The sequence below is a fragment of the Salvelinus fontinalis genome, chromosome 31 (genome assembly GCF_029448725.1).
Source record: "Salvelinus fontinalis isolate EN_2023a chromosome 31, ASM2944872v1, whole genome shotgun sequence".
In the NCBI taxonomy this organism is placed as follows: Eukaryota; Metazoa; Chordata; class Actinopteri; order Salmoniformes; family Salmonidae; genus Salvelinus; species Salvelinus fontinalis.
This window is the reverse complement of record NC_074695.1, coordinates 20537848-20558514: the sequence shown is the minus strand read 5'-3', so window position 1 is coordinate 20558514 and position 20667 is coordinate 20537848. Positions and strand designations below refer to the sequence as shown.

At 43.1% G+C, this 20667-nt stretch overlaps 1 protein-coding gene across 2 annotated transcripts in view; it reads right to left on the bottom strand.

The window, feature by feature from the left end:
* The window catches only part of LOC129829782 (synaptotagmin-6-like), a 106440-nt gene extending 86038 nt beyond the window's left edge, over window positions 1-20402 (bottom strand). The window contains exons 1-2 of one of the 2 annotated variants that reach the window (XM_055891696.1): window positions 20291-20402; window positions 18738-18819 (exon numbers count right to left, since the gene is read on the bottom strand). Coding sequence is in view for 1 of the 2 variants with exons in the window: in XM_055891695.1 (XP_055747670.1) it covers window positions 18738-18894 (157 nt within the window). In the remaining variant the exon portion in view is untranslated. Of the gene's footprint in view, window positions 1-18737; window positions 19360-20290 lie in introns of those variants that run through there. The other variant, XM_055891695.1, reaches the window with a different exon arrangement.
* Between the last annotated feature and the right edge of the window lie 265 nt (window positions 20403-20667).

Sequence of the window (20667 nt, the reverse complement as noted above, 5' to 3'; positions counted from 1 at the left end):
TGTAATTACTCTGGCTGCTTCGGTTCTATTTGTGACGGTAGCTGTGATGGTAGCTGCAATGTAAAACTGATTTATACCTCATATATGCACATTTTTCGAACAAAACATAGATTTATTGTATAACATGTTATAAGACTGTCATCTGATGAAGTTGTTTCTTGGTTAGTTTGGTTGGTTCTTGGTTAGTTAGGTTGGCTTTGTGCATGCTACCTGTGCTGTGAAAAATGTCTGTCTTTTTATGTATTTGGTGGTGAGCTAACATAAATATATGTGGTGTTTTCGCTGTAAAACATTTTAAAAATCGGACATGTTGATTGGATTCACAAGATGTGTATCTTTCATTTGCTGTATTGGACTTGTTAATGTGTGAAAGTTAAATATTTCTCAAAAATATTTTTTGAATTTCGCGCTCTGCCTTTTCAGTGGAATGTGGGAGGAGTTCCGCTAGCGGAACCCCAGTGCCAGACAGGTTAACATGATGTCTTCTAATTGCAGTTGCTGTACTCATAATATACAGGAGAACGATCGCCTTATGGCGAGGATAGCTGTGCTGCAAGCCCAGCTTCAGACGCAATCGTTAGGCAAGGGTCATTTCAGTGTAGGAAAGGATGAAACAGCGTCTGTGCCACCAGTAAGTACAGATAGTAACGTTAGTATAAATCCCCCCGCACAGTCCCCGCAGCCGGACAACTTTCTCATGGCTTCTGGAGGGAAATGCTGTAGGAATGCTCAACTGGTGTCGCTCATTCAACCGACAGAAACTTTCAACCGGTTTTCCCCATTAAGTAGCGAGTCGGAGTCTGAGGCCGAGTCTTCTCTTGTCTCTACTCCTCCCGTTACGGGGTCTGAGACGCCGAAGGCTCCCACCATTAGCTCTGACAAATTGAAAACCCTAGTCATTGGCGACTCCATTACCCGCAGTATTAGACTTAAAACGAATCACCCAGCGATCATACACTGTTTACCAGGGGGCAGGGCTACCGACGTTAAGGCTAATCTGAAGATGGTGCTGGCTATAGCTAAAACTGGCGAGGGTAGAGAGTATAGAGATATTGTTATCCACGTCGGCACCAACGATGTTAGGATGAAACAGTCAGAGGTCACCAAGCACAACATAGCTTCAGCGTGTAAATCAGCTAGAAAGATGTCGGCATCGAGTAATTGTCTCTGGCCCCCTCCCAGTTAGGGGGAGTGACGAGCTCTACAGCAGAGTCTCACAACTCAATCGCTGGTTGAACACTGTTTTCTGCCCCTCCCAAAAGATAGAATTTGTAGATAATTGGCCCTCTTTCTGGGACTCACCCACAAACAGGACCAAGCCTGACCTGCTGTGGAGTGACGGACTCCATCCTAGCTGGAGGGGTGCTCTCATCTTATCTACCAACATAGACAGGGCTCTAACTCCTCTAGCTCCACAATGAAATAGGGTGCAGGCCAGGCAGCAGGCTGTTAGCCAACCTGCCAGCTTAGTGGAGTCTGCCACTAGCATAGTCAGTGTAGTCAGCTCAGCCATCCCCATTGAGACTGTGTCTGTGCCTTGACCTAGGTTGGGCAAAACTAAACATGGCGGTGTTCGCCTTAGCAATCTCATTAGGATAAAGACCTCCTCCATTCCTGCCATTATTGAAAGAGATCGTGATACCTCACATCTCAAAATAGGGTTACTTAATGTTAGATCCCACACTTCAAAGGCAGTTATAGTCAATGAACTAATCACTGATCATAATCTTGATGTGATTGGCCTGACTGAAACATGGCTTAAGCCTGATGAATTTACTGTGTTAAATGAGGCCTCTCCTCCTGGTTACACAAGTGACCATATCCCCCGTGCATCCCGCAAAGGCGGAGGTGTCGCTAACATTTCCAATAGCAAATTTTTATTTACAAAAAGACTGCTTTTTCATATTTTGAGCTTCTAGTCATGTAATCTATGCAGCCTACTCAATCAATTTTTATAGCTACTGTTTACAGGACTCCTGGGCCGTATACAGCGTTCCTCACTGAGTTCCCCGAACTCCTATCGGATCTTGTAGTCATGGCAGATAATATTTCACATTTTTGGTGACTTTAATATTCACTTGGAAAAGTACACATACCCACTCCAAAAGGCTTGCGGAGCCATTGTCAATCGACTCAGTGGTTTTTGTCCAACATGTCTCTGGACCTACTCACTGCCACAGTCATACTCTGGACCTAGTTTTGTCCCATGGAATAAATGTTGTAGATCTTAATGTTTTTCCTCATAATCCTGGACTATCGGACCACCATTTTATTACGTTTGCAATCGCAACAAATAATCTGCTCAGACCCCAACCAAGGAGCATCAAAAGTCGTGCTATAAATTCTCAAACAACACAAAAATTCCTTGATGCCCTTCCAGACTCTTTCTGCCTACCCAAGGACGTCAGAGGACAAAAATCAGTTAACCACCTAACTGAGGAACTCAATTTAACCTTGCGCAATACCCTAGATGCAGTTGCACCCCTAAAAACGAAAAACATTTGTCATAAGAAACTAGGTCCCTGGTATACAGAAAACACCCGAGCTCTGAAGCAAGCTTCCAGAAAATTGGAACGGAAATGGCGCCACACCAAACTGGAAGTCTTCCAACTAGCTTGGAAAGACAGTACCGTGCAGTATCGAAGAGCCCTCACTGCTGCTCGATCATCCTACTTTTCCAACTTAATTGAGGAAAATTTATTTTTGATACTGTTGCAAAGCTAACTAAAAAGCAGCATTCCCCAAGAGATGATGGCTTTCACTTCAGCAGTAATAAATTCATGAACTTCTTTGAGGAAAAGATCATGATCATTAGAAAGCAAATTACGGACTCCTCTTTAAATCTGCGTATTCCTCCAGGGCTTAGCTGTCCTGGATCTGCACAGCTCTGCCAGGGCCTGGGATCGGGAGAGACACTTAAGTGTTTTAGTACTATATCTCTTGACACAATGATGAAAATAATCATGGCCTCTAAACCTTCAAGCTGCATACTGGATCCTAATCCAACTAAACTACTGAAAGAGCTGATTCATGTGCTTGGCCCTCCTATGTTGAACATAATAAACGGCTCTCTATCCACCGGATGTGTACCAAACTCACTAAAAGTGGCAGTAATAAAGCCTCTCTTGAAAAAGCCAAACCTTGACCCGGAAAATATAAAAAACTATCGGCCTATATTGAATCTTCCATTCCTCTCAAAAATTTTAGAAAAAGCTGTTGCGCAGCAACTCACTGCCTTCCTGAAGACAAACAATGTATACGAAATGCTTCAGTCTGGTTTTAGACCCCATCATAGCACTGAGACTGCACTTGTGAAGGTGGTAAATGACCTTTTAATGGCGTCAGACCGAGGCTCTGCATCTGTCCTCGTGCTACTAGACCTTAGTGCTGCCTTTGACACCATCGATCACCACATTCTTTTGGAGAGACTGGAAACCCAAATTGGCCTACACGGACAAGTTCTGGCCTGGTTTAGATCTTTTCTGTCGGAAAGATATCAGTTTGTGTCTGTGCATGGTTTGTCCTCTGACAAATCAACTGTACATTTCGGTGTTCCTCAAGGTTCCGTTTTAGGACCACTATTGTTTTCACTATATATTTTACATCTTGGGGATGTTATTCAAAAACATAATGTTAACTTTCACTGCTATGCGGATGACACACAGCTGTACATTTCAATGAAACATGGTGAAGCCCCAAAATTGCCCTCGCTAGAAGCCTGTGTTTCAGACATAAGGAAGTGGATGGCTGAAAACGTTCTACTTTTAAACTCGGACAAAACAGAGAGGCTTGTTCTAGGTCCCAAGAAACAAAGAGATCTTCTGTTAAATCTGACAATTAATCTTGATGGTTGTAAAGTCGTCTCAAATAAAACTGTGAAGGACTGTGAAGGACTGTGAAGACCTGTGAAGGACCTCTCTTTTGACAAACATATCAAGACTGTTTCAAGGACAGCTTTTTCCATCTACGTAACATTGCAAAAATCTGAAATTTTCTGTCCAAAAATGATGCAGAAAAATTAATCCATGCATTTCTTACTTCTAGGTTAGAATACTGCAATGCTCTACTTTCCGGCTACCCGGATAAAGCACTAAATAAACTTTAGTTAGTACTAAATACGGCTGCTAGAATCCTGACTAGAACCAAGAAATTTGATCATATTACTCCAGTGCTAGCTTCCCTACACTGGCTTCCTGTTAAGGCAAGGGCTGATTTCAAGGTTTTACTGTTAACCTATAAAGCGTTACATGTGCTTGCTCCTACCTATCTTTCCGAGTTGGTCCTGCCGTACATACCTACACATACGCTACGGTCACAAGACGCAGGCCTCCTAATTGTCCCTAGAATTTCTAAGCAAACAGCTGGAGGCAGGGCTTTCTCCTATAGATCTCCATTTGTATGGAACGGTCTGCCTACCCATGTGAGAGACGCAGACTCGGTCTCAACCTTTAAGTCTTTACTGAAGACTTATCTCTTCAGTAGGTCATATGATTGAGTGTAGTCTGGCCCAGGAGTGTGAAGGTGAACGGAAAGGCTCTGGAGCAACGAACCGCCCCTGCTGTCTCTGCCTGGCCGGTTCCCCTCTCTCCACTGGGATTCTCTGCCTCTAACCCTATTACAGGGGCTGAGTCACTGGCTTACTGGTGCTCTTTCATGCCGTCCCTAGGAGGGGTGCGTCACTTGAGTGGGTTGAGTTACTAACGTGATCTTCCTGTCTGGGTTGGCGCCCCCCCCCTTGGTTTGTGCTGTGGTGGAGATCTTTGTGGGCTATACTCGGCCTTGTCTCAGGACTGTAAGTTGGTGTTTGAAGATATCCCTCTAGTGGTGCGGGGGCTGTGCTTTGGCAAAGTGGGTGGGGTTATATCCTTCCTGTTTGGCCCTGTCCGGGGGTATCATCGGATGGGGCCACAGTGTCTCCTGACCCCTCCTGTCTCAACCTCCAGTATTTATGCTGCAGTAGTTTGTGTCGGGGGGCTAGGGTCAGTTGGTTATATCTGGAGTACTTCTCCTGTCTTATCCAGTGTCCTGTGTGAATTTAAGTATGCTCTCTCTAATTCTCTCCTTCTCTCTTTCTTTCTCTCTCTCGGAGAGCCCTAGGACCATACGTCAGGACTGGAGCCCTAGAGAGCCCTAGGACCATACGTCAGGACCTGAGCCCTAGGACCATACGTCAGGACTACCGGGCATGATGACTCCTTGCTGTCCCCAGTCCACCTGGCCTTGCTGCTGTTCCAGTTTCAACTGTTCTACCTGCGGTTATGGAACCCCTACCTGTCCCAGACCTGCTGCTTTCAACTCTTAATGATCGGCTATGAAAAGCCAACTGACATTTATTCCTGATTATTATTTGACGATGCTTGTCATTTATGAACATTTTGAAAACCTTGGCTCTCTCTAATTCTCTCCTTCTCTCTTTCTTTCTCTCTCTCAGAGGACCTGAGCCCTAGGACCATACGTCAGGACTACCGGGCATGATGACTCCTTGCTGTCCCCAGTCCACCTGGCCTTGCTGCTATTCCAGTTTCAACTGTTCTGCCTGCGGTTATGGAACCCTTACCTGTCCCAGACCTGCTGTTTTCAACTCTTAATGATCGGCTATGAAAAGCCAACTGACATTTATTCCTGATTATTATTTGACCATGCTTGTCACTTATGAACATTTTGAACATCTTGGCCATGTTCTGTTATAATCTCCACCCGGCACAGCCAGAAGAGGACTGGCCACCCCTCATAGCCTGGTTCCTCTCTAGGGTTCTTCCTAGGTTTTGGCCTTTCTAGGGAGTTTTTCCTAGCCACCGTGCTTCTACACCTGCATTGCTTGCTGTTTGGGGTTTTAGGCTGGGTTTCTGTACAACACTTCGAGATATTAGCTGATGTACGAAGGGCTACATAAAATAAACTTGATTTGATTTGATTTGATGTATGAGGGGAAAAGGGACCAAATGATTAGGGTGAGGCACATGGGCTACTAACAGCTTACTACACAACATACAATTAGTATAACTTTCTTAGCTACAGTATACATATCTCCCTGGCATATTACATTATTTATGTGGCAGCATAAAATACATTTTTGGACTCATCTTGTTGTGCTGTGCTCACTTGAACAGGAAGGTGGCGCGGTGGTCCTTCGTGGGCAAATTTTGTCATCAAATTTTGTCATCAAAATCTGACATTCTCTGAATTTATGGTGTTTTCGAGACAACTGGGAACTCGGAAATAAAGAAGTTTGAATCATGATGTCTGTGATCTTCAGGTCAGAACTCTAGAAAGAGGCCCGAGTTTAGAAAGAGGCCGAGACTTGGAATTCTGAGTTGGATAACTGTTCAAAATGTATTTTCCCAGCAGGAGCAAATTTTTTCTGAGTTCCCAGTTCTTGAACTCACTGAAGTCTGAAATTTCCCAGTTCCGAGTTTCCAGTTGTTTTGAACGCGGCAGAAGTCATGCTGGATTGACAGCATTGACAGCATTGCCAATGTTGAATGTTTATCCTTCTAAGCTTGGAAAAGAGACCCTTAAACCCACACCTGGACAACACACTCACTCCACTGAATAGCAGGCTTGTGATTGCTTTGCAATGGTTGCAGTTAGCCACTGATTCTTCCAAACCACAAATTGTTGAATTTGTGATTTCCAACATGTTGTGTAATGTTTGTGTCCAATGGCCGATGAGCACCAATATATTTTATCTTTAATTTCTCTTCATAATTTCTCTTCATATGACAACGACTGAAAAGGATTTGCTAGTAGATTGTCGACTTGATTCATGATGACGACTGCTAGCTTGCTAGCTAAGATTTTGAAAGTATGATGTTGACATGATCAGTCCAATCAAAGTTACAGTAGATATAACGTGATTTGACATAATTTTATCTGTGGCCAATGACCTTGAGCCTTCTTGGATGTGCACTTCTAATGTAACTCTATGGCAGCACCCAAGGGGCTTGAATTTTCGAGCTCTCCTCGTAGATTTTGGGGTGACGTAGTGTTCCCACGAGTGACAGAAGACTGAGCCAATCACGGCTCAACTAGAGAACATTACCAACCCCTACGCTCCGTATTTTCCGCTGGCGGCCCCACCACCACAGAAAGCACTGAGCTAGGCTGAAACACTTGCATTTTGGAGCTGCCTTACTCATGAAAGCAAAAAAAGAGACCATGTTTGTACAGTATGTGGCTTTATTAACCTGTCTAGGACTCCCCCCCCCCCACCCCCACTGAAAAGGCAGAGCCGCGAAATTCAAAAAAAAATTTTTTTTTAAATATTTAACTTTCACACATTAAAGTCCAATACAGCTAATGAAAGACACAGATCTTGTGAATCCAGCCAACATGTCCGATTTTTAAAATGTTTTACAGGGAAGACACAATATGTAAAGATGTAAATCTATTAGCTAAACACATTAGCATAATCCACCATCTTTTCTTTGTCCACCAACACCAGTAGCTATCACCAATTCGGCTAAACTAAGATATTGATAGCCACTAACCAAGAAAAAAACTCATCAGATGACAGTCTGATAACATATTTATGGTATAGGATAGGTTTTGTTAGAAAAATGTGCATATTTCAGGTAGATGTCATAGTTTACAATTGCACCCACCGTCACAAATGGACTAGAATAATTACATAGAGCAACGTGTTTACCTAATTACTAATCATCAAACATTTCGTAAAAATACACAGCATACACTAATCGAAAGACACAGATCCTGTGAATACAGACAATATTTCAGATTTTCTAAGTGTCTTACAGCGAAAACACAATAAATCGTTATATTAGCATACCACATATGCAAACGTTACCAGAGCATTGATTCTAGCCAAAGAGAGCGATAACGTAAACATCGCCAAAATATATTAATTTTTTCACTAACCTTCTCAGAATTCTTCCGATGACACTCCTGTAACATCATATTACACAATCCATATACAGTTTGTTCGAAAATGTGCATATTTAGCCACCAAAATCATGGTTAGACAATGACAAAAGTAGCTCAGCTGGTCAGAAAATGTCCTGCACCATATTAGACAGTGATCTAGTCTTATACATAAATACTCATAAACTTGACTAAAAAATACAGGGTGGACAGCGATTGATAGACAATTTAATTCTTAATACAATCGCGGAATTACATTTTTTTAATTATCCTTACTTTTCAATACAGTTTGCGCCAAGCGAAGCTACGTCAAACAAGATGGCGTCCTAAGCCATTAACATTTTTCGACAGAAACACGATTTATCATAATAAATTGTTCCTACTTTGAGCTGTTCTTCCATCAGAATCTTGGTCAAAGAATCCTTTCTTGGGTCTAATCGTCTTTTGGTCGAAAGCTGTCCTCTTGCCATGTGGAAATGCCCACTGCGTTCGGCATGAACTGGAAACCTGCCCGGCGCTTCAAAGTGTCTCAGAAATAAATGTCCCAAAATCGCACTAAACGGGTATAAATTGCTATAAAACGGTTTAAATTAACTACCTTATGATGTTTTTAACTCCTATAACGAGTAGAAACATGACCGGAGAAATATTACTCCCTACACTAATGCTTGGAACAAGTGCGGGTCGGTGGCCACCGCGCGCCTGACGCAGCTGGAAAAGAGTTCCTACCTACAGGTTTTTTTGATTTATAGTGGCTGTGATTGGGCAATCGACACCATTCAAATCGTCATCACGTAAAGGCATCCAGGGGAAGACGTAAGCAGTGTCTGTATGCTCATAGCTATAACAGTGGCCTTTAAACTGACTCCAGATCAGGGGCCAAAATGTGTGAAATCTGACTCCATGTCAGGGAAATTGCTGTAGAATGAGTTCTGTTCCACTCAGAGACAAAATTCCAACGCCTATAGAAACTATAGACTGTTTTCTATCCAATAATAGTAATAATATGCATATTGTACGATCAAGAATTTAGTAGGAAGCCGTTTAAAAAATTACACGATTTACATAAATAGTGACAACAGCACCCCCTAGCCTCAACAGGTTTTAAGTCAATGAAAACATTTTTTAAATTGTTTGCAAAATTATATGTGACATGTATTACTGCCAAAATAACATGCAAAACACGGCAGCTATGCCCCACCTGCCCTGAATGACGGGTCGCCACTGGATACAGGCATGCATGTAATTCTATACAGGCCATGTAATTCTTCTATGCTGTGGCTGAGACACAAGCATGCATGTAATTCTTTACAGGCCAGTTAATTATTCTATGTTGTGGCTGAGATATAGGCATGCATGTAATTCCTCTATATGCTGTGATCCAGTTCTAGGGCTTCACAAAATGTCCATGTGTTTCAACAGGCCATTCTGTTGCAACAGGCCAGGATGAATAATATGGTCTGCTTATGGTTTGCTAGATCTCTTTCTGAGTTGTCATGTTGGCTGGATGTCCTTTGGGTGGTGAACCATTTTTCATACACACGGGAAACTGTTGAGTGTTGATAACCCAGCAGCTTTTAGTTCTTGACACAAACCGTTGCGCCTGGCACCTACTGTACTATCAAACCCTGTTCAAAGGCATTAAATCTTTTGTTTTGCACATTCACCCTCTGAATGGCACACATACACAATCCATGTCTTATCTGTCTCAAAGCTTTAAACCCATTCTCCTCCCCTTCATCTACACTGATTGCAGTGGATTTAACAAGTGACATCAATAAGGGATCATAGCTTTCATCTGGATTAACCTGGTCAGTATATTGAGGGAGAAAACCAACTGTGCATCTGGTTCATGCAGGGTGGTGGATTATTCATGCAGGGGGGTGGGTTATTCATACAGGGTGGTGGATTTACATTGATGATACAGCACAGAGCATCACAGTGCATGGTGGGAAATAGCCCTGTACGGTTCTACTGAGAGATAGATAACACCACAACAAGCAACACCATCAGGGATGTCCCAAAAGCTAGTGATCTTCAAAAAGTTAATGGTTAAAAAAAGAACAGAAGAAAATAACACAGTAGAAAAAGCTAAATAATTCCAATTGGAGTGCTGCTCATATTCTCAGAACAGAGGCGTGATTGGTATTCTGGACTGCTCCTTTTGTCTTTAGTGCATTGTAATGAAAAATGTGTTCCACTTGGTTGGCCATTATTTCAGCCAGCTCTTCACCCAACTGGGCAAACTGAGAGACGGGATCCATTTGAATTTAACCTATGGCTTTAATCAGCCACTCTCAGGGAGGATAACCTTAGTCCTCTGCGTGTCGGTGGGTCTAAAGCAGGGAATAGAGGTAGAACTAGATGGGTTATAATGCTTGCGGTGATGTGCATACACTGTTAGAAAAAAGGTGCTATCTAGAACCTTAAAAGGTTCTTCAGCTGTAGCCATAGGATAACCCTTTAATTAACCATTTTTGGCTGCAAGTAGAACCCTTTTGGGTTCCATGTAGAACCCTTTCTACTTAGGCTTCTACATGGAACCCAATAGGGTTCTACATGGAACCAGAAATGGTTCGACCTTGAACCAAAAAGTGTTTTCCTATGGAGACAGCCAAATAATCCTTTTGGAAGCCTTTTTTCTGTAGAGTACTCCCAAAGAACTAGAATGTCTATTATTTCCTCTTTATTCCTGTACAAAATCCTGGAAGCTGAAAATGTCCCAGTTCTTCCATGGCCTGCATATTCACCAGACATGCCACCCATTGAGCTTGCTTGGGACTCTCTAGATCGACGTGTACGACAGCATGTTCCAGTTCCCGCCAATATCCAGCAACTTCACACAGCCATTGAAGAGGATTGGGACAAAATTTCACAGGCGGCAATCAACAGCCTGATCAACTCTATGTGATGGAGATGTGTCGAGCTAAATTAGGCAAATGGTGGTCACACCAGATACTGACTGGTTTTCTGATCCACGGCCCTACCTTTTTTTAAATGTATCTGTGACCAAGAGATGCACATCTGTATTCCCAGTCGTGATATCTATAGATTAGGTATTGACTGATTTCCTTATATGAACTGTATTTCAGTAAAATCTTCGAAATTGTTTCATGTTGCGTTTATATTTTTGTTCAGTATACATAAAAAAGTCAGTCAGATTTCAAACCAGTTATGTGCTGTCACATATCAGACTGTATTTGTTCATCCAAATGTGCACAGCCGGAAGCGCTACCACAACAGCCTTCAGGTCGTAATAATGAGACATAGGCATCTCACAGTGAAATGGACAGATTTCCAATGTTCTTTTGGAAATGTTTGTACTCACTGGGAAGTGCTGTGTCTGTAGAACACAGAGTCAGTGTGGCTGTGTGAATATTAATTATTAAAGGGAGGTTTGTCTGGGTTCTACAGTAATCTCTACAGCCTAGTTAATTTGATGTTTTTGTACTGTTGTTTTGGATTTCACCTGCACTGCGTCATCCTTCCTGGACTGCAAATAGAGGACTAAGGAGCGACCAGTTCCCTGTTCTGGATGGAACTTACCTATATTTCTAATCATTTCTCATTTTCTCCTTACAGAATTTGAATAAATGAGGAAAGACAAACATTACATTATAGCCTGATCTAGCAGCATAGTTGTCACGCCCTGGCCTTAGTATTCTTTGTTTTCTTTATTATTTTAGTTAGGTCAGGGTGTGACATGGGGAATTTTTGTGTTTTGTTGGGTTTGGGTGTTTTTTATGGTAAAGGGGTTGTTGGGTATAGTATATGGGTTTGTGTGGAGTACATGTGTCTAGTGTTGTCTATGTATGTTTAGTTGTCTAGGAGAGTCTATGGTTGCCTGAATGAGTTCCCAATTAGAGACAGCTGATTTCGGTTGTCTCTGATTGGGAGCCTTATTTAGGGTAGCCATAGGCTCTCATTGGTGGTGAGTAATTGTCTATGTCAGAACGTTTGTAGCCTGTATGTATGTGCACAACGTTATTTAGCTTCACGATCGTTTTCTTGTTTTGTTTTGTATTAAGTGTTTCGTGTTTATTTTTCGTCATCTTTTAAAATAAAAGAAGATGGCTTATTTTCCAAATGCTGCGTTTTGGTCCGTTAATCCGCCACACGATCGTGACAGAATTACTCACCCCGAATGAGAGCCTATGGCTACCCTAAATAAGGCTCCCAATCAGAGACAACCGAAATCAGCTGTCTCTAATTGGGAACTCATTCAGGCAACCATAGACTCTCCTAGACAACTAAACATACATAGACAACACTAGACACATGTACTCCACACAAACCCATATACTATACCCAACAACCCCTTTACCATAAAAAACACCCAAACCCAACAAAACACAAAAATTCCCCATGTCACACCCTGACCTAACTAAAATAATAAAGAAAACAAAGAATACTAAGGCCAGGGCGTGACAATAGTGCTCTCTGAGAAATTCCCCTGGAGATACTGCAGTATTGTTTCTTCCCAGAACCGTATTACTCTAGCTTAATCACAAAGGAGAACATGACTTCATTCACCAACATGAAATGCAGCAGAAAAAATGCCTAAACATTCCCCCCTCTTATCTCTCCAAAGGCATCAGCAAAAAAGTAAACACAACACAATAAGGTTATTGTAAAATACATTTCCTGAGATGGATGAATAACAATAATGAGTTGAATTAAGACTTCCCATTGGCATTTTCCTTTCACTGAATACCTTCAATCCTTGTGTCACTGTCAAACATTTTCAAGACATTGCAACAGTGAAGAGTTCCTACACTGCAATGATGGACCCAGAGGGTACATGTCACATGTCAGGTGCCAGGCCGTGGCCGTGTTCTAAGTTCTGTCCATATCTCCCCTCCACATCTCTACCAAGTCCCAACAGTAAGAAAGTAAAGCGTCTTGCGTTTATCCTTCATGTGGCAGAAGAGATTCACAGTGATGGGTGGATAACATGCAATGGCATTTAATGCCCCCACAGCTTAGTGACAGATGCCCATGGCATGGTGAAGTACGTTTGATTCCATCGCTGAGGATAATGCGGAGTGACATAGGATTTTGTCAGAAATGGTGTGACGCGTACCCTCTGACATGGGGATCCATCCTAGCAGAAACATCGCTGAATGACATTTGTTATGTACCTGCCTTCAGTCCAAATTCTCTGGCTGGCTCTTCAATCATGTCACATACTGTAGCTATATGTTTCACTGATGTATTGGTCTATGTATAAGCAGTTACAAAATCATCCAAATGTAAAAATTATATTCAGTTTATATGTACACTAACGTTCAAAAGTTTAGGGTCACTTAGAAATGTCCTTGTTTTTGAAAGAAAGGCACATTTTTTGTCCATTAAAATAACATCAAATTGATCAGAAATACAGTGTAGACATTGTTAATGTTGTAAATGACTATTGTAGCTGGAAACAGCTGATTTTTTATGGAATATCTACATAGGCGTACAGAGGCCCATTATCAGCAACCATCACTCCTGTTTTCCAATGTTAGCTAATCCAAGTTTATAATTTTAAAAGGCTAATTGATCATTGGCAGGAACTGGAACACGCTGTTGTACATGTCAATCCAGAACATCCCGAACATGCTCAATGGGTGACAAGTCTGGTGAATATGCAGGCCATGGAAGAACTGGGACATGTTCAGCTTCTAGGAATTGTGTACAGATCCTTGCGACATGGGGCCGTGCATTATCGTGCTGATAGAAGAGGTGATGGTGGCGGATGAATGGCACGACAATGGTTCTCAGGAACTCATCACAGTATCTATGCGCATTCAAATGGCTATCGATAAATTGCAATTGTGTTCGTTGTCCGTAGCTTATGCCTGCCCATACCATAACCCCACCGCCACCATGGGGCACTCTGTTCATAACGTTGACATCAGCAAACCGCTCGCCCACACGACGCCATACACGCTGTCTGCCATCTGCCCGGTACAGTTGAAACCAGGATTCATCTGTGAAGAGCAGCACACTTCTCCAGCATACCAGTTGCAATTGAAGGTGAGCATTTGCCCACTGAAGTTGGTTACTGCAGTCAGGTCAAGACCCTGGTGAAGAAGACGAGCATGCAGATGAGCTTCCCTCAGATGGTTTCTGACAATTATTCGGTTGGGCGAACCCACAGTTTCTTCAGCTGTCTGGGTGGTTGGTATCTGACGATCCCGCAGGTGAAGAGGTCGGATGTGGATGTCCTGTGTTGGCGTGGTTACACATCTTCTGGGGTTGTCAGGCCGGTTGGACGTACTGCCAAGTTCTATAAAACGACGTTGGAGGCGACTTATGTTAGAGAAATTAACATTAAATTCTATGGCAACAGTTCCTGCAGTCAGCATGCCAATTTCCCACTCCCTCAACACTTAAGACATCTGTGCCATTGTGCTGTATGACAAAACTGAACATTTTAGAGTGTCCTTTTATTGTTCCCAGCACAAGGTGCATCTTGATATGCCATACCTGTCCAGTGGATGGATTATCTTGGCAAAGGAGAAATGCTCACTGACAGGGACGTAAACAAATTTGTGTACAAAATTTGAGAGAAATACGCTTTTTGCGCTAATAGAACATTTATGGGATCTTTTATTTCAGCTCAGACATTGGACTAACACTTTACATGTTACATGTATATTTTTGTTCAGTATATGAGCAGAACTCTTCCCAGCCATTTCAATATCCATTACTATAGAGACAGCTATACTGTAGGATGAGTTGTCTTTTTCATTATGATAGGCCCTCAATTCAGACACATAATAAATGTCAATGGGAAAAAAAAGACATAGTGTGTACTTAACAATTGGATATATTTAACAATTGGGATGCCTCCCATAATTAATCACAGTGGGACTGTCTGCGACATTAAATAACTTTGAAAGTACACTACAAGGCCAAGAGTATGTCAACACCTGCTCGTCGAACATCTCATTCCAAAAGCATGAGCATTAATATGGAGCTGGTCCCTCCTTTGCTGCTATAACAGCCTCCACTATTCTGGTAAGGCTTTCCACTAGATATTGTAACATTGCTGCGAGAACTTGCTTCCATTCAGCCACAAGCGCATTAGTGAGGGGGGGTACTGACGTTGGGCGATTAGGCCTGGCTCGCAGTCGGCGTTCCAATTAATCCCAAAGGTGTTCGATGGAGTTGCGGTCAGGGCTCTGTGCAGACCAGTCAAGTTCTCCCACACCAATCTCGACAAACAATTTCTGTATGGACCTCGCTTTGTGCACGGAGGCATTGTCATGTTGAAACAGGAAAGGGACTTCAGCGAACTGTTTCCACAAAGTTGGAAGCACAGAATCGTCTAGAATGTCATTGTATACTGTAGCGTTAAGATTTCGCTTCACTGGAACTAACGGGCCTAGCCCGAACCATGAAAAACAGCCCCAAACCATTATTCCTCCTCCACCAAACTTTACAGTTGGCACTATGCATTCGGGCAGGTGGTGTTCTCCTGGCATCCGCCAAACCCAGATTCTTCCGTTGGACTGCCAGATGGGGAAGCATGATTCATCACTCCAGAGAACGCGTTTCTACTGATCCAAAGTTCAATGTGGTGGAAGCTCCCCTTTCACCACTCCAGCCAACAATTGGCATTGCGCATGGTGATCTTATGTTTGTGTGTGGCCGCTCGGCCATGGTAATCCACTTCATGAAGCTCCTGATGAAGCATTCTTGTGCTGACATTGCTTCCAGAGGCAGTTTGGAACTACGTAGTGAGTGTTGTAACCTAGGACAGACCATTTTTCTGTGGGCTTGTGTGAGCCGTTGTTGCTCCTTGAAGTTTCCACTTCACAATAACAGCACTTACAGTTGACCGGGGAAGCTCTTGCAGGGCAGAATTGTGACGAACTGACTTGTTGGAAAGGTGGCATCCTATAAATAGGCTGAAATAGCCAAATCCACTAAATTGAAGGGGTGTCCACATACTTTTGGCAAATTAATGTCCCTCTAATAATGCATTAACTTTGGTGCAGTAAATATACCAGGCTAATAGCACTGACTGAGATTCTTCACGAAAGTAAAGTGCGCCTTCTTAGACTCTCATGAGTCCTCTCATTAATCCACGCAACAATATTATCAGTTTCAGTTGCAGGGAGCTGTGTGCTCCAATCTGCTATAATGCTAATGGTAAAGTTGAGCGATCAGGACAGCATCAGCAGAAATTAACCTAAAGGCTGATTTATTCGTTTTATAGGAGCTCTGCTCACCCAGACTAACTAAAAAGTCACTCTGAGTTTGGTTTATAGGCTATACCTATGGTTGCTCTGCCCTGAGGTCACAAAAACTAATTAGAGATGTGTCCAAGGCCCAGTCTGACCCCTAACATGGACAGTGAGGAAAACAAAAGGAGAAGAAAATAAGTAATCCAGAGTGATAGTGCATGTGCGAGCGTGCGTGTGAATTCTTTCTTCCAAAAAATACATTTGTTCTGGAAAAATGCACCTACTTATACAATTGTTGTTAATACCATGTGGCATCCATTCATCAATAGTCCCGTCACATGCACAGATAGGGCTCTATCTGATATACAGTACCAGTCAAAAGTTTGGACACCTACTTATTCAATGTTTTTTCTTTATTTTTACTATTTTCTACATTGTAGAATAATAGTGAAGACATCACAACTTATGAAATAACACATATGGAATCATGTAGTAACCAAAAAAGTGTTAAACAAATCAAATGTATATTTTATATTTGAGATTCTTCAAAGTAGCCACCCTTTGCTGAAAGGTGATGAAAGCTTTGCACACTCTTGACATTCTCTGAGCCAGCTTCATGAGGTAGTCACCTGGAATGCATTTCAGATGTGAAATGATGTGCCTTGAAGAAAGGTCATTTGTGAATTTCTTACCTTCTTAATGCGTTTGAGCCAATCAGTTGTGACAAGGTAGGGGTGGTATACAGAAGATAGCCCTATTTGGTAAAAGACCAAGTCCATATTATGGCAAGAACAGCTCAAATAAGCAAAGAGAAACGACAGTCCATCATTACTTTAAGATGATGAAACTTAAGTTTCTTCAAGTGCAGTCACAAAAACCATCAAGCGCTATGATGAAAGTTCCTCTCATGAGGACCGCCATAGGAAAGGAAGACCCAGAGTTACCTCTTCTGCAGAGGATAAATTCACTAGAGTTACCAGCCTCAGATTGCAGCCCAAATAAATGCTTCACAGAGCACAAGTAACAGACACATCTCAACCTCAACTGTTCAGAGGAGACTCTGAATCAGGCCTTCATGGGCAAATTGCTGCAAAGAAACCACTACTAAAGGACACCAATAATAAGAAGAGACTTGCTTGGGCCAAGAAACACGAACAATGGACATTAGACCGGTGGAAATCTATCCTTTGGTCTGATGAGTCCAAATTTGAGATTTTTGGTTCCAAGCACCTTGTCTTTGTGAGACGCAAAGTAGGTGATCTCCGGGCTATTTGCAAAAATCTATTTGACCAAGAAGAAGAGTGATGGTGCTGCATCAGATGACCTGGCCTCCACAATCACCTGACCTCAACCCACTTGAGATGGTTTTGGATGAGTTGGACCGCAGAGTGAAGGAAAAGCAGCAAACAAGTGCTCAATATATGTGGGAACACCTTCAAGACTGTTAGAAAAACATTCCCCATGAAGCTGGTTGAGAGAATGCCAAGAGTGTGCAAAGCTGTCATCAAGGCAACGGGTGTTAACTTTGAAGAATCTAAAATCTATTTTGTTTGTTTAACACTTTTTTGGTTACTACATGATTCCATATGTGTTATTTCATAGTTTTGATGTCTTCACTACTATTCTACAATGTAGAAAATAGTCAAAATAAAGAGTAGGTGTGTCCAAACTTTTTAATATTTATTTTTTCTTCACAAAAGTAGTGCACTGGGCCTTTAGAAGTCCTGTATTAGCTGATGATATAGCAGTTGACAAAACACTGTCAGCCCTCCCGCCCCCCATTGTTCGGAAACCCACTGCCTGCAAATCGTGTTCAAGTTCCCCACCACCCACCCTGTCGTTGGTTGCACCTGTAATTTGATGCAAGCTTTATTCTATCAAGACATAACCATGTTGATCTGTATGGAGCTTGCGCTTGCCCAGTTGTGCCTTTTTTCCAGTCTGCCCTGCAAGGAGATTGCGCAAGCGCCCGCCGGTATCCAAACATGCATGGCTTGAGAGATGCAGTGTAAATACATCAACAGTATTGCCACAGCAGCATAACATTGATTAACACTTGATAGCACTTGATTTAGCCCACATTATCATCAATATTCAGTATGGTTGGCAGATGCATTCCAGAAAGATAGAGAGACAAATCACAATCAGTAAAATAAATTGATCTAGCTAACTAGTAGATTTACATAGATCATCAACATCAATGATCAGCTGATAGCCCATCCTCTTTTCTCGATGTCAATCATGTCTTTAGGAGGCAGTGTAGCCTAACTAACTTGCTTACAATTTCTGATGACGAGTGATTGTGTTGTGCAGAATTAAATATACCTTTGCTAAAAAAATATATAATTTTCCGCTAAACAGGGATTTAGTATGTTATTACTTTCGAGATATGAATCATTATTATTATTATTATTCTTTCAAGCGGGGTTGCCCTTTTTTCATTTTGAGCACCTTACCCCTGAAAGGTCTGTGCATGGCCCTGGTTAAGTGCTAATATACTGTACTGTGTATAAAATTAGCACAAATGTCACAAACGCTAGCTCACTGTTTGAGAAACAAAAAGCAGTGACAGCAGGGAAAACCAATTCCACAGTGCAAAAACACAGTGCCTATTCTGGAATATAGACACTGTTATAAAACATGCTCAAGATTCTATGTACATGTTCTAAATGTTCTTACCTGGTTCCTTGTGGTCCGAGTTTTGGTTGGACAGCAGAAACAGGAAGTCCTGGCAGGTGTCCTGGTCCAATAGCTGCTTGTTCTGGAGGCAGAGGTCAACAATTAGGGTCACGGCTTTCTGACAGAACATGTCATACTCCTCTCCGTCAGGACTCATGCTCCCAGCTGCATCCTCTGTCTCTCAGCGCTGTGTCTCAGCAACGTGCTCATCCAAGGAGACTCATGCCACGTAACGCATGCACTGTACAGCACCCACACAAACAGACACACAGCCGCCCGGCATAGACAGAAGATAAATGAGACTGGTCTCTGTCCGTACGGCTGATTCTTGTTGTTCTGTCTTGTACTGTCTCTCAAGTGTGTGTGTGTATTTGAGTGTGTGGAGGTTAGCGTGTATGTGCATTTCTAAATGTGAGTTTGTGTCTGATCTGGGCCAAGTTTGTGTGTATGTGAGTATATGTATTAAGTTTGTGTGTATGTGTGCATGTCCACGTGTAGCTTACGGTTGGGGACTGTGTGTGTACAAGTGTGTAAGCTTGATGAATCACTTATGCCCCCAGATATTCTAGGAACAATAATTATTGCATCACATTTATTCTGAAGCTCTGGCAAATTAAAATGAAGAACACTCAACAACAACTGAATATGGATACTACAGCCCCTCCCTCTCCCCTCCCCTTACTCTCCTGTACTCCCCCCACTCTCCCATCCCTCCCCTTACTCTCCTGTTCTCCCCCCACTCTCCCATCCCTCCCCTTACTCTCCTGTTCTCCCCCCACTCTCCCATCCCTCCCCTTACTCTCCTGTTCTCCCCCCACTCTCCCATCCCTCCCCTTACTCTCCTGTTCTCCCCCCACTCTCCCATCCCTCCCTTTACTCTCCTGTTTTTCCCCCACTCTCCCATCCCTCCCCTTACTCTCCTGTTCTCCCCCCACTCTCCCATCCCTCCCCTTACTCTCCTGTTCTCCCCCCACTCTCCCATCCCTCCCCTTACTCTCCTGTACTCCCCCCACTCTCCCATCCCTCCCCTTACTCTCCTGTTCTCCCCCCACTCTCCCATCCCTCCCCTTACTCTCCTGTTCTCCCCCCACTCTCCCATCCCTCCCTTTACTCTCCTGTTTTTCCCCCACTCTCCCATCCCTCCCCTTACTCTCCTGTTCTCCCCCCACTCTCCCATCCCTCCCTTTACTCTCCTGTTTTTCCCCCACTCTCCCACCCCTTCCCTTACTCTCCTGTTCTCCCCCCACTCCCTCATCCCTCCCCCTTATTCACCTGTTCTTCCCCCACTCTCCCATCCCTCCCCCATTCTAACCCCTCCACCAAGCAGCAGATGAGTTCACCCTGCAACATCAGAATATAAATACTAGAGCCTGTGTCCTCAGCGCTTCCCCTATTCTCCACCATTCTAACCCCCACCCAAACAAAACGCAACAGATTAATTCACTGGGCAATAACTGAATATGGATATTAAAGCCTATCTCCCGTCTTCCCCCACCTCCCTCCCTCCCTCTTTCTCCCCCCATACTCCCAACCCCCTCCTCCCACGCCAGTACCTCTGTCTGTGTGTGTAGTAATGAAAAGCTTCTCGTTTGGACCAGTGGGCTGCTTGTTTTTCTCAGGTCAGCTGATCCCTCAGCTCCAGGTCTCCCCTCTGGTATCACTCCCCTCTGGTATCACTCTCCTCTGGTATCACTCCCCATTGGTATCACTCCCCTCTGGTATCCCTCTGGTATCACTCTCCTCTGGTATCACTCCCCTCTGGTATCACTCTCCTCTGGTATCACTCCACTCCAATATCACTCTCCTCTGGTATCACTCTCCTCTGGTATCACTCCCTTCCGATATCACACTCCACTCGGGTATCACTCTCCTCTGGTATCACTCCACTCTGGTATCACACTCCTCTGGTATCACTCCCCTCTGGTATCAC